Source organism: Vicia villosa, linkage group LG3 (assembly GCF_029867415.1).
Source record: "Vicia villosa cultivar HV-30 ecotype Madison, WI linkage group LG3, Vvil1.0, whole genome shotgun sequence".
NCBI classification, from domain to species: Eukaryota; Viridiplantae; Streptophyta; class Magnoliopsida; order Fabales; family Fabaceae; genus Vicia; species Vicia villosa.
The window spans coordinates 57,912,427-57,927,904 of record NC_081182.1 but is presented as its reverse complement, the minus strand read 5'-3'; the positions used below and the strand labels follow the sequence as shown (position 1 = coordinate 57,927,904).

The following is a 15,478-nucleotide window of genomic DNA, read 5'->3' as shown; positions in this document are numbered from 1 at the left end:
TATTCTATTTTAACAATAAAATATATAAACTCAAATCTAATCTTATAAAAACAAATACGTGTCACTTTGTCACCTTATCTTAATTGATTGTAAATATAGAAAAAATACATTCACGTACAAATTTCATTCCTATTATATGAATTCAAAAGAACCTTACCATATTATATGAATTCAAAAGAACCTTACCTATTTTATGAATTCAAATATTTGGAAAGTAGTTATTTTTAAAACAAAATCCTTATTTTAAAATTCAAAACAAACTTACCTATTATAAGAATTCATTATTATTTGTTTTTTCAGTGGCACTGTTATTAAATATATAAACTAATATAACTCTTGTTATCACACATTTTGTATTCATTTATTGTCGTTATTGTTCTTCTCCTTCCGCTATTCTTTGTAATCTTTATTTATTTTTATTCTTTCAATTTTTACATTCCTTGAAAATATGACAGTCTCTCAAGAAGACATTGCTTATGAGATATTTTCTTGGTTACCTGCAAAAATCATTTGTAAATTTAAATTAACTTGCACTTCATTCTCCAAATTTTCAGAAGAATCTCCTTTCAAAACAAAACAATCTTGTAATTTGTTAGGAATGAGTGATACATGTTTCTTCCTCCAACATGATCAAATAAGTCAAAGATATCAAAAAAGGATTGAGTTGCACCATTTACCTAAAGAGCAACAATTGTCTGGTGTTCCTAACAATATTCTCACGTTCCTATCAAGCTCAGCTTGTATTCTAGCATCTAGTAATGGTTTGCTTCTTTGTCATACCATTAATGAAGATCCAATTGAATTGTTTATTTGCAATCCAATTACAAAGTCTCGCTTTTTCATTCCTTCTCCTGAGTCATTTACAAAAAGCCATAACTTTTCTACTATAAATGTCATGTTGGATTGTTCTAACAGCTCTTCTTCTGATGACTATTTCATACTTCTTTTAGAAAACACAGAAGAATGGTCACCAACTAGTTATGCATGCAATATATATCATGGAAAACAAGGCGTGTGGAAATCAATGGAAAACGACTTTTTAAGTGGCGGTAGGAATATGAAATTTGACATGCCGGTGTTTTACAATGGAGCCGTTCACTTCATCTCAGATTGCTCGGATTACTTTATGAGATCAAGTCCTTTTTATAAGCCTTACATAGTGTCTTATAATTTTGAAAAAGGAACTTCAACTATTCTTAAATTGCCAAGGGAAGCTATAAAAGGTTTTCACATCGAGTGTGACATGGGCATATTTAATTGGGGTAAAGTGACAAGTTTCTATAGTTCTATTTGTTTAGTGAAATTAAGAAAGTCTGTTTTTTCCATTTGGATTTTAAAAGATTACAAGTCATGTTCATGGAAAAAGATTTTGAAGGTGAGAGTGAATGCATTGGGGTTAGAAGAGAAAGAAGCTCATGTCACCGGATTTACAGTCATGAATGGCAATATTTTAGTTTTTTCTACAGAACAGAAAATATATAGTTGTGGTTTGGATGGAGAAACATTTATGATTGTGAAAGAAATAGGCTCACACAACTGTGGATCCAATCCTAGCTTTATTTCCTACTCAAACACTCTTCGTTCTTGTGGGACTAATGTTAAAACCATGCCTTGCTAGAGACAGATATAAGATGGCAAGTTTAGTTGATTATTAGGGTTTTTGAGAAGTTGTAATACCTATTTTTCATTACTATAATTCAAGGCATTAGTTATTAATTTTGAATTTGCTATAGTTATTGTTTTTGATGCAATGTCTTTAATAATAGTTATTCAACTTGTGTCTCATTATCAAGCTTCCTTAATCATGCAATTTAACTTTGATGTAGTTGTTATACTCTCAGTCTCAGTCAAAAAGTTCAATAGATTCTGCAAAAATTCAAAATGTTTCTTACTAGATTAGATATATTATGTGATATCTCAAATGTTGTTCTTGTTGAAAATCATAGGTATTCGATGTCGTGCTTCAAATATCATAACTCAAGATTCTTTATAGACACCTAGGCAACGTTTGGATAAACTACTTAACTTAGTATAAAGTATTGAGAAATAGGAATATGCACTCACAGTGTAAAATATTTTTACACTGTCAACCAATCACAAACCATGTATCCAATTAAAACATAATTTTAATTTAAAAAAACTAATATGACATGGCAAGTGTAATGATTTTAATTGGATGTATGTGTAAAGTTTGTTTACACTGTCAGTGCACTACCTTTAAACTCTAAAGTATTTTTATAACAAACATAAAATAAAGTTAAACTATTTCCATACAAACTATATTTAGTTAATATAACACAAATAAAATTGAATGTATATTTTACTCTAACATGTTAGTTGCTTTTATGTTGCTTATTGTTAGTTTTAATTTGTAATAAGTTAGTTCAAGTGGCTCACTATTCCACCTAAACATGACTAAATATTCATAGATATATGAACATAATACTTTTAAGTTGCTTTTGTAGGTCATTGATTTATTTTTTAATAAGAAATGAGATTAAAACAGGGAGTATAAGAGGTACTCTGGCCGAAAATAAGGTGGAAAACTTCTACGTCTCAAAATAAGAGAGGGGTAGAATATTTCAAGCGTGAAAGTTAAAATGATCCACTAAATTATAATAAGATAGAAGTCATGACCACGAATTGAAAACAACCTCTTTCATGCATTCGGTAAAACTGAACATCTCCTTCCTAAAAATGATCGCGTTACGCCTGTTCCAAATGCTCCAAGTCGTTGCCAACCAAATGACCGAAACCATAGATGTCTTGGCTTTATCCTTCATTTTCTCCGAGATACAACTGAATCCCTCGAATTCCTCCAAGGATAAATTGTCAAACGGACCTATCCACTCGAAAACCTTCTTCCAAATGCTCGAAATAATAGTGCAGCTCCCTAAAAGATGCATTAAGCATTCATCCTCCACTAAAAAGAAAACACAAAGCTGAGCACTAGCATCTAGAAAAATGCCCCTCTTTTTTAATTGGTCCTTTGTAGCGAGTCTGTTGTGTATAATCCTTCACCCAAAGAAAAGAATTTTTGGAGGAGCTTTTATCTTCCATAAGCACGCTGCATCCTTCACGATTAGAGCACTAAGAGGAGGGCCAGACAGCAAGTCTTTAAACATCTCATAGCAGGATTTTACCGTGAAAACACCATCCCTGTGCAGTTCCAAACAAATTCATTCGAAGCAAACTCATTCGGAACACAGTGCTCAATTAAGTCACGTAATTCCTACCACAGAAAAACGAGACTGCTGCTTAACTCACCAAAGAAACCAGTGTCGTTCCAGACCCATCCAGCCTCCGCAAAACTCCCAGCCTGCTGAACCGTAATAGCGTCATTATGAGCTTTAACAAACAGATCAGTATACGCTAGAGACAGGAGCTGATTTTCGGCCCAAGACCCATACCAAAGCAGAACATTTGAAACGTTACCCACCTTGCAAGAGATAGCACCTGAAAAATTTTGGTTCAACAAAGCAGCATAGTTATCAGATATGAGAATATCCCTCTACCAAATAGAATCACTTTTTGCAATAACGAAAATGTCACCAACAAGAACCTTCAATTTAATGTTTTCGTATCTAGACACAAGAATTCCACACCACAGCGCCTCTTCTTCTACAAGAATCCTCCACTTCCACTTTCTCAACAACGCCACATTCATAACCTCCACATTCTTTACTCCCAAACCACCTTCTTCCGGCGATTTACACACGTTATCCCAACTCACCCAATGGATAGGCCTTTTGACGTCGCTACCATTCCAAAGGAAATTGGATTGAATAGCCCGGATTTCCTTAATAATCTTAGATGACGCTTTGTAAAAAGAGAGGGAATATATAGGAATGGCATTTAACACATAATTGATAACACACACACGACCCACTACGTTGAGATTAATACCCTTCCAAACGGTCAATCTCCGTTTCAACAAGATAATCAAATTCGTCCACATAGCAAGCTTCCGCGGGTTACCGCCCACTTTAACACCGAGGAATTTAAAGGGAAGCATGTCTACTTTACAAGAGAGAAAAGTAGATGTCGCCTCAATAAAACCATCACAAATGTTAACACCATAAATGTTGCTTTTATTGAAATTTACCCGCAATCCCGACATCATCTCAAAGCCCCTAAGAATCGCCTTCATGCTCCACAAATTCGCGGTATCTCCTTCCGCTAAAATGACGGTATCATCCGCAAATTGTAACATGTTCACACTCTCCACTTCATTGATCTTGAATCCCCTAAAGTCATCATTTGAAATAGCCTTTCGCATTAACGCCGTAAGAACCTCCGTTGACAAAACAAACAAAAAGGGGATAGTGGATCACCCTGACGAAGACCTTTTTCAACTTTGTAGGTGATTGTTGATCCATAGATAAGTGACTCACGTGGTTTTGGAGTTTCATAAGATCTGTTTTTCTTTTTTTGTAATTTTTTAAGATTATTTTGATTTTACATTTCTTTTAAAATATAATATGATACATACAATTTTTAGTTTAGTTTGACATCATTATTAGTTATTTTGTTGTTTGACATGTTTGAAATACTTAATGATAAATTTTTAAATATGATTGTAGGTCCATTTTATTTTGCTTTATAAATTTATTTATTTATTTATTTAATCATAAATATTCATTTAAATATTGATTAAAGAAATAATTAAATAATTAAATAAATTTTAACTAAAAAATGCTGAAAAAATCTATGCCAATTAAAACCCATTTATGTAAACTAAAAAGTTGGCTTTAAAAGGTGCCATTAAAGCCTTTAGAAATGAAGAATAACAAATTAATTGGATTCAACAATTTCTATTCCAACACAAAACAGTTGTGGTATAGCACCATCATTTTGTCCAACAAGCAAAAGAAAAATTAATATAGACACGATAATTTTCCACTGATATAAATAATTAGAAGGATGAGAGAGAAAACGCTCTCTTCTCTCTCCTATAGTTTTTCTGGGCTGTATCTTTAGGTCTCTTTTTTTTCTTTCCGTTTTCTTTCTCAAGTCTGCTCAGTGTTTAATGGAGTGGGAAAGGGCTCGAAAGAAGGTTTTTAGAAATATAGTTTCATGGTGGGATGTTTGTCCGACGAACCAGAGAAGATCGGGGGACTTGCAAGAGGGAGTGGTGTCGGTGTTCTTTTCTGAAATACCTAATAGGATCAAAGCTTCGGACATTTTTTACTTGTTTGGGTGCTACGGCGATGTGGTAGAAGTAGTCATTCCACCAAGGAGAAACAAGTTGGGAAAGCGCTTCGGGTTTGCGAGGATGACTAACGTGGAAGATGCTAGGTTACTTGATGTCAAGCTCGATAATATTATGGTGGATGGAAGGAAGATTCATGCGAGGGAGGTGAGGAGGTTTGAGTCAGGCAAGGAGAAAGGTTCTTTTGCTTATCAGAAGGTTGCAGGTTCCAGCAGTAGTGGTGGTGGATTCAAAAAAAGGTTGTCCTTTGTTGATGTCGTTAATAAGGGGAAGAAGGAGGTATGCAGTTCCTATATGGAGGATTTTAGATTCGAGTCTAAAGAGGAGGATAGGAAAAGGTTGGCTAAAGCTTATGTTGGCATCATGCATTCTCCTGGTTCTACCTATAATATTCAAACTTATTTTGAGGTTGAGGGTGTTTTTTCTATATAAGCCACCCCTTTAAGGGCCAATTTCTACTTACTAGAAGCAATGGTTTACGAAAATCAGACCTTGGAAGTCCAACGACGTCGACTATGTTAGAGTCACCTAGATTCGAGTTTATAGGGTGCCTTGCCATGCTTGGTGTTCTGAGTTTTTCGTTTCTCTGGCCAACATAAAGGGATCCTTTATTTGCATTTATGAGATTACAGCTAACAAATCATGCTTGGACATAGCAAGGATAATGGTTAGAGTCTCACAGTCGTTCGTTTTGAAGGAGAAATGCAAGTGCAATGTAGATGGAGAAGATTTCGAATTAATCCTTCGAGAAGACACCTATGGTCCGTTGCGAGTTATAAAAGACGGTCCGAAGGATAAGGAGCTCGAGGAGGAGGATACCAGTTCAGGGAATAATTGGTCTGACTTGGATGTTAGAAACGTGGAAGAGGACTATTTTCAGGGTGACAATTCTTTATCTGAGGGAAAAAAGGAAGATTTCAACTCAGACGGCATGGATGAATATTGGAACTCTAAAAAGTTGAAAGGTAATAGCAGGCCTAGGAAAAATCATGTTAGAGGATAAAATGGTGAAGGTTCAGGCTTTTTTGACGGAGCTGTAAAACAAATCAAAAAGGCTAAAGGAAATGGAGGAAGCGACAAGGGTGCTCGTTTGGATTGTCAGCTGGAAAAGGTGTGTAGTGTCTCTTCTAATAGATCCTATTCCTCCATAGGGTCTAAAGTAAGTTGTACGGTGCCTCTTGATCATAAAGAGTGTCCTAAGTTAGACATAGGACTGGCGAAAGGAAAAAATAAAGCAAAAAGGGTAACTTACAAAAAACTAGAAGAGTTGAATGGGCCTATTCTTAAACCGTTAATTGGGCCCAAAAAGAAGCTAATTATAAAGGGCTTGGTGGGGACGGTTTCCGGGTCATACCCAATTGAGAATTGTCCGGATTCTTTTGTGGATTATTTTTTCAGAAATCCAGTGGAGGCACATCAGAAAATTGAAGATAGCATTATTCTTCGCGGACAATATTCTGGTGAATTTGACATCGCTAGATGCAACAAGAGGTTGGTGGAAGTTTTGAGAAAAGGAGGAGGAGACCATCTTTGGATAACCATAGGAGAACTGGGGGTAGTATCTACTCACCCTAAAAGGGATTTCAAACAGAAGATCTGGGAGTTAGAGAATTCTAGCAAAGTAGCTACGGAAGGACGGAAGGAGGTTGATAAGGGTAACCAATGATTGTTGGTTCACTAAACATCAGGGGGGAGGCAGCATAGTGAAGAGGAGAAGAGTCAATCAGATTATTTGCAAGGGCAAAGTTGACGTATTTCTGATGCAGGAAACAAATTACAGAATTGTTCTCTTCAATTGGTGAGAAGCTTTTGGAAGAAGGAGGTAATTGACTATTCTTGTTCTAATTCTTTAGGCATGTCAGGGGGTCTTTTGATTTTATGGAAAACGGCGCCAGTGGAAGTTTTATGTAGTTTCAGAGGACCGGGATATTTGGGTACCAAGGCTAGATAGAAAGGAAACCTTTATTACATTTTCAATGTTTATTCAGCTTGTGGCCTTTTATTGAAGAGAATTATGTGGAAGAAGTTACTTGATTTAAAAGCTCGTTTTACTGACAGAGAATGGGTGATAGGTGGGGACTTAATGCTGTTAAAAATGGAGGTGAAAGAGTGGGAAGGTCGGGGTGGATAATAAGGTAGAGTGGAGGTATTTTTCCGGATTCATAGATGACAATGGGCTAGTAGACATTCCGTGCAAAGGAAGAAGTTTTACTTGGTATGGAGGAGACGACAAGGCGAAAAGTCGTTTGGATCGCTTTCTGGTTTCCAACATCGTTATTGATAGGTGGGAGTGATGGGTCGACTAATAGGTAAGAGAGATATATCGGACCATTTTCCGGTTTGGTTGGTGGTGGATTCGGAGAATTGGGGCCCGAAGCCTTTTAAATTCAACAACGAGTGGTTCCAAAATAAGGATTTCTCTAATTTCGTGAAGAAGGAATGGAACGCGTTTGAGGTTTACGGAAGGGGTGACTTTGTGTTTAAGGAGAAATTGAGGCTTTTGAAGGATAAGCTTAGGTGGTGGAATCTTAACATATTTGGTAAGATTGACTTGGAGATGGAAGAAGGGGTCAATGAATTAAACAAGCTTGATGACTTGGATATGGTGGATGAGTTGGTTTTGGAGGATAAAAGGAAGGCTAGTAGAAAGTTTTTGTTTAATCTTAAAATTAAGGAGAATATGATTATCCAAAAGGCAAGGATGAAGTGGCTTAATGATGGGGATGTCAATAGCAAGTTCTTCCACGGGGTGATGAAGAAGAGAATTAATCGCAATCATATTGGACCGATTTCTTCTCCTAGGGGATTATTGAATACGGTACATGAGGTGAAAGAGGAGGTTTACGAGCACTTTGCGGGAAAATTCAAGGAGGGGTGATTTTAATAGGCCTACTGTGGAGGGTGACATGTTCAAGAGTTGGACGATGAGGGTAGGAGGATTATTGAACTTCCATTTCAAGAAGAAGAAATCAAAGAAGCGGTTTGGGATTACGAAGGTACAAAGATCCCGGGCCCGGATGGATACTCTCTCTTGTTTTTGAAGAAGTGTTGGCCTATTATCAAGAAGGACTTGGTTTCTTGTTGTAGTGACTTCCATACCGGTGCGGTTCTTTCCAAGGCTATCACCTCGTCATTGTTGACTTTAATCCCAAAATCTAATGATCCTTTGGGGCTTGATTGACTATAGACCAATTTTTTTGATCGGTTGTATATACAAGATCATTTACAAATTGATGGCGGGGAGATTGAAGAAAGATGTTATTAAAGTCATATCCGCTAGTCAAAGTGCTTTTGTTCCCGGGAGACAACTTTTGTATGGACTCTTAATTACTAATGAGATGGTCGACTATGCGATCAAAGAAAAGAGCAGTTGTTTGTTATTCAAAATTGACTTCGAAAAAGTCTATGACAAGGTGAGTTGGTCTTTCCTTAAATTCATGCTTATATCAATGGGTTTTAGTGAGGTTTGGTTGAAATGGATAGAAGCCTTGATTTTTTGTAGTAGTATGTCAGTTTTAGTCAATGGAAGCCCTACTAAAGAGTTTGCAGTGGAAAAAGGTTTGAGACAAGGAGACCCGTTATCTCCTTTTCTCTTCGTGATAGTGGCGTAAGGTTTGAAAGGATTAATTAATAAAGCGGTGGAAAATGGAAGCTACGCAAGTTTCTCTTTTAATAGGAGATGTTTTATCGATGTTTTGCAATTTGCAGATGACACCCTTTTGGTAGGAGATGGGATTTGGAGTCACCTTAGGGCGATTAAAGCGGTGCTTAGGGGTTTTGAGCTTATTTTGGGACTAGGTATCAACTTCCACAAGAGTAAACTCATTGGCATCAACGTTGATCTGCGTTTTATGGAAGTGGCCACCAACTTTCTTGGATGTAGGAGGGAAGAAAAACATTTCAAATTTCTTGGTATTAGGATCGGGAGCAATCCTAGAAGGATAGCTGTTGAAAGAGTATTAGAGTACTTTTAGATTATCGTTTCCTCAGGGATTGGTGCGATATCACTGCCGTTCTATAGTTTATGTTGTCTTGAGTTAATGTTACTTTGGTTTTGGGTTTGCAAAAGATCATTCAACAATTTTAGTAGCAAGGATTAAATTAAAGAAAGTTCTAAGTTTTAAAGAGAAGTATCAAGACTTGATTTCATCAACCTATAATTTGTATGTCTTCCTAACAACATGCGTATGAATTCGTTATCAATCAATATCTCACGTGTCGTACATCTATACCGTTCGTTTCCGCAACATTATAGCAAGACTTACTTGATTGTTCAACCAACGATTTCTCAATCGATTGAACAACACAAATAACATTTATAAACCGATACTAAGTGATTATCAACCATTAATTCCATGTCTAGACTTAATGTTTGATAGATGATAGAGCTAGGTCAAGATTCAAATATTGTATTTCACAAACATTTAAACAATAGAAATATAAGATAAAGCAAACTAGATCATCTATATTGATTACAACTTGTTCATACACAATAGTTATAAGAAACACATACAAAAAGTAAGGAAGATTACATCAAAGCCTTGACACAAAAGTGTTTAGCTATCCATTGACATGGTAGCTTGCACAAGAAGGAAGGAAGGAAGGAAGGAAGGAAAGCATCAACGGTAATTTCTCGACGATCAATGCTTCGATTCTTCTTCTCCAAGTCAAAATACTGAATTTAGGGTTTCTTTGCTCTCAAAATGGTCTAACATACCAAAAAGACAGAACTGATCTATATATAGAAAAACCAAAATCTGTGCAGCGCGCGTCGCCCGCTCTTACTCGCGGCGCGAGCCCTTCATTAAATGATCAAACCGTCCTAGCGCACATCGCGCGCTCTTCACCTCGCGACGTGCGGATGCCACTGACTTTGACTTAAAATTTCCTTAACAGCGCGCGACGCGCGCTCCTAGCTCGCGACGCGCCCTTGAGCAGATCTTGAAACTTTGCCTTTGCAATTGGCTCATTACTCCAATCCTCAAAATTCCAACCTAATAAAAGAAAACCTGCACACGAAACACTTAAAAACAACGATTAAAAGAAAATGAAAGCTTAATAACTAAACTACTATTATTTACTTCAAAATAAACGGGGTTTCATGAATTTGCGATAAAAAGTAGTCGAAAGGTACCAAATATAAAAGCAAATATTAACACAATTTGGAACCTAACAACTCTCCCCAACTTAAAACCTTGTTTGTCCTCAAACAAAAACAAAAACAACCATAAGATCACAAGCTAAGACAAGAACAAATGGGTGGTTCAAATTCCACAAGCACATAAGTAACATCTTACCCTTACTAGAATAACACCATGATTAAGATACTAATGCTAAATACACATTTGATGTCAACAATTCCTAAAGCAAAACAAGTTCAAGATTGAATCACAACCTACACACTTCTCTAGTAAGAGACAAAATTGAGGATCCTAACACTCACACAACAATGACGCCAACATCCAGAATCAATTATGCATTCATCTACACAACATTTATATAAAAAGCGTAAAAGCAAGAATCACAAAGACTTTAGAGTTGTAGCTTGGCTTGGTTAACAAGGAAGTGTCATTTCTCAAGGCCATTGAACGAATGGGTCAATACCTAAGAGAGCATTCAAATCACAAGTACATCAACACATTCCTATCAACCGCTTATACTTTGTTATTGCTCAAGAGTTCATCCTTTTAATTTCAAGGAAACTAGCTATACACAAAGCTCTTTTCTTTTCTTTTCTTTTCTTTTCTTTTTCTTTTTCTTTTTCTTTTCTCTTTCTTTTCTCTCTTGAGCAATCACTTATTTTCTTCTCCACACCAATACAACCATTTTTTTTAATTCTCCCCACCTTGAATATTACCACCACATAATCACGAATGCTCCATATTCTAAGGTGAAAAGGAATCAATCCTAACCAAGTTTCATGGTACTTTTCAAGGTTAAAAGAAAGTCATCAAGATTCAGATCAAAAATCGGCAATTATAAACAAGGAAATGATATCGATTGAATTTTGGCATAACGGCTCAAAGTGGTTAGCAAATACTCACACACTCACCGGGTAGGTTATTTTTGGTAGAGAAGTTATACTCGTAATGCGAAACAAAATGCTTTGATCACTTTCATGCTTTACACAATTAAATAAAAACGTAAGATTAAACATAATAAACACGAGTTAAACGCACATTGTTGGTATCCACAAAATAGGCTCCTCACACTAAATTTAGTACTAAAGTGATTCATTATTGAACTATTTTTGTCAAAGAAAATGTGACATCTAATTTGTACAATTAAAAGCATCAAATTCATGGTATATTAAAGAAACGCTAAAAATATACCTTGCACGTACTGATTTCACATTATATCATCACCGCCCCAATTGGTTGTAAAAACTTGCTTTCATCAAGGAAGCAGTTTCACAAGGACAAATAAAATTTAAATAAAATTGCAAAAATTAAATTAACTAAAAAAAACTTAAACTTCATAACATAATCCAAAAAGGCTTAAACTTGGCCTATAATCCCAAAATACCTCATCCTTAAAAGGATGGCACAAAAGTTTCAACTGAAAATAAAATGCAAAAAATAAAAAACTACACTATATATAAAAAAAATACAGCTCACTCCTCCTCAGAATCAGAATCATCACCGTCACCTCCCCCTTGAGAACCTGGCATGTCCTCAGGCCAATGCGCATACGCCGCCAAATCATCTCTGGTACCCACAGGACGCTGCACAGAAAGATTCTGAAGAGAATCCTGGATAAACAAGAAAGCTCTCTGGTGAGCCATGTTCATCTGCCAGTTCCAGTCACCAGCCTGACCTAACTGTGGCACAGCAGGCGGAGCAGCAGCAACAGGAACAGGATTCGCAGCAGGAGCACCAGCTGCAGGAACAGGGTTAGCAGCACAAAACCTGTTAGCAAAAACATCATCAATCACTCCATCCATGGGAATCAGTCCCCCAGATGGAAACCTAACACCTGCCTTCCTGCACAGTCCCATAATCAAACCGGGAAAAATCAACCGGCATTTGGCCCTATCGCCAAAACTCGTACCATTCAGAGCAACCCTCTTTAACTCATTGGCTACAATCCTAGCAATATCAACCTCCTCACCCATCAGAATACAGTACACTAGACCATCAGTGTCCAGTGTAATAGTAGTGGTGTGACTTCGTGGCCTTAAATTATACAGGACCACAGAAGTCACCAACTGAGCATCATAAGTAAGATTCCGACGGGTGAAGGTCTTCGGGTGTCCAGTGGTCGTCAAATCATAAGTGCACCCTCTTTGGCACAACTTCTCCCGCATAGCCTCAGCATCCCAACTACCTTGGTTTAACCGTGGATGATACATACACTCCTCAGTCAAAGCACGAGGATCATCCAGAAAATCAAAGATAGCATCTTTGGAGAAATCAATCTCCTTTCCTCGCACCCATGTCTTAAATGGGAATGCCTCGGACGGAACCCAGCTACCTGCAAGCAAAGCATTAGAATAAAACTCCCGAAGGATCTTGACATGATAGAACTTGCCAGGCTCATACAACTTTTCCCAGCAAGTATCGCTCAAGTAGCTCCAAGCCACAGAATAATTTCCTCCCTCACTGGGTTCAATGGTTCTCTCTGGCCAAACCGTGCGTCCTTTTAAGTCTTCATACCTAGCTTCATGTTCAGGACCACGAAACCGTGTGTGCTCATAGCGCGCCTGGGAGCAGGAAGATTCACCGGCAGCACCTCTTTTCTTTTTCATTGGAGGAGCCATCTGCACACGTAAGCAAAACACAAACACAATTCGATCCAAAAGATTAAATCATAATCACAAACATGAATAACACGATAAAAAAACAAACAGAATCGCAAAACAGAATCACATGGAACTGAACAGAATCAGAACTCAAAATAAAACAAAATTATGTTCAGTGCGCGACGCACGCTATAGCTCGCGACGCGAGACCTGCGAAACTCAGAAAAAACATAGCGGCAACAATGGTTGCAGCCACCACAAACAATCAAACCCTAATTCGAACAGAACCACATACTAATCCTAACCTATTTATGTCTCTAATTTAACATATATCAACAAAACTATATAATCCTAAATCTAAATCTATTAAACCTAAAAATAGATAAAACACAATTAAGAAGAAGAAGATGAATATACATACCTTATAATGGTGATGAAAAGGGAAAGATTGGTGAAGGAATGAAGGTTGTTGGAAGGATTAAGAATGGAGATGGAGAAAGCTTTAGCAATTTAGGGGAAAAGAGGCAAAATACCTCTAACCCTACTGAATTTGTAAAAGAGGGAAAGGGGACTGGGTCGGGTCCCATTCTGGGCCCAACCCAGAAATTTTTTTATTTTTTTAATTTTTTTGTTCAGCGTGCGTCGCGAGCTAGGAAGCCGCGCCGCGCGTTCACTTCTGCCAAATAATTTTGAAATAAGCTTCAGTGCGCGTCGCGAGCTCAAAGGCCGCGCCGCGCGTTCACCACTGACCAGAATTTTTCCCATTTAAGGTACAGCGCGCGTCGCGAGCTTAGAGGCCGCGTCGCGAGCTACACCAGAACAACAAAAAAAATTCTTTTTGTCAGCACGCGCCACTTTACCGGTAGGCCATTTTTGGTTCGATATCAGCTTAAAACACAAAAACGATAAAAAACACATAAAACAAGTAGAATACTTACAAATTGGGGTGCCTCCCAATAAGCGCTTTGTTTAACGTCGTTCAGCTCGACGGTCAAAGGCGATATCAAGGATCACCTAGAGCAAGAACACTTGTTTCCCGATTAAACTCACTTCCACGATACACCTTCAACCTCTGACCATTTACCGTCCAATCTTTCTTTGTTTTTGTATCCTCTACCACTATAGAACCGTAATTCCTTACCTCTTTGACTAAAAACGGTCCGGACCACTTAGATTTCAACTTTCCCAGAAAAAGCTTCAAACGGGAATTGAAAAGAAGCACAAGCTGTCCGACTTTGAAATATTTCAAACGGATTTTACTATCATGATAGAATTTGACCTTCTCCTTGTAAATCATGTTAGAATGATAGGCTTGCAACCTCAACTCGTCCAACTCATGAAGTTGAACTTTTCTCTTTTCACCACACGACTTAGGATCAAAATTCAACAATTTCAAAGCCCAAAAGGCTTTATGTTCTAATTCCACCGGAAGGTGACAACTTTTGTCGTAAACCATTTGAAACGGTGTGAGACCAATCGGGGCTTTAAAAGCGGTCCGATAAGCCCACAATGCATCATCAAGCTTAAGCGACCAATCCTTTCTAGAGCTCGAAACTGTTTTTTCAAGAATGCGCTTAATCACACGATTCGATACCTCGGCTTGACCATTAGTCTGTGGATGGTATGTGTTGCACCCCAAAATTTGCCCTCTTTTCTTGTGCTATAAGTTATCAAAGACGTTTATTTCGTCGGCCAAAAATCAAGAAAATAATAAAAGGTTTCTCATCTGAGTGCTTAAATTTGTGGATGTTCGATTGAGGATTAATTGGCTTATATGTTGAGGTTTCCTCTACGCCTCAAATACTTTCTTTCTCAAGGATTCTTCAATGCGTTGTTGTTGTGACGTTTCGAAATGCAAGTGCGGTAGCATAAGAGATTGACTGGTTCACTTGCTTTGGCCAATACACTTTGTGGTTCTCATCAAATACTTGTTACTTCAATCAAAAGTTAACTAGTGTTTTGAGAATTAAGATTATGGATTTAAAGTTGTCATTGAAGCTTAGAAACGAAGATTTACCAAGTGAACCAAGTTTCATCGAAATGGCGTGTTGATTAGAGTTTATTGATTAATATTCAAAAGAATCTTCATGGGAATTTAAATGATTCAAATTGGAAGAGAAATTACTTTGAATGGTTGGGAAATTTGTTGTTTGGATTCAAATAAATTGAAGATAATACATCCAAAATTCAAGTGTGATTATGTTCAATATTCAAAAGTTCATTACAAGGTCATTCAAGTCGAATTCACAACATCCATACATTACAAGTTTTGTCATCGTCCTGAATAGTGAAAAAATACAAATATTGTTAGCCTATTGACAATCTTTAAGGCCCTTCATCAAGCACTTCAACCTTGATCCATATCCTTTGGATAACACACAGTCAAGCCAAAGCCTCAAAATCAAGCCGCCTCTGAAAATAAACCGAAACAAAGTCTAGCATCAAAAAACCGGTTCAAACAAAAAAGTCTCAGCATAAAAATTCAGAAAAAGATACAGAGCAGGAGAGGTTCATAACAGAATCGA

The 15,478-nt window shown here is 37.2% G+C and overlaps 1 protein-coding gene across 1 annotated transcript; it reads left to right on the top strand.

Annotated features, from left to right (window-relative positions):
• The first annotated feature begins 448 nt into the window (after nucleotides 1–448).
• Nucleotides 449–1,618, top strand: LOC131658133 (uncharacterized). Its single transcript, XM_058927463.1, has one exon. It carries the CDS (start codon nucleotides 449–451, stop codon nucleotides 1,616–1,618), a length of 1,170 nt encoding a protein of 389 aa, XP_058783446.1.
• The last annotated feature ends 13,860 nt before the right edge of the window (nucleotides 1,619–15,478 follow it).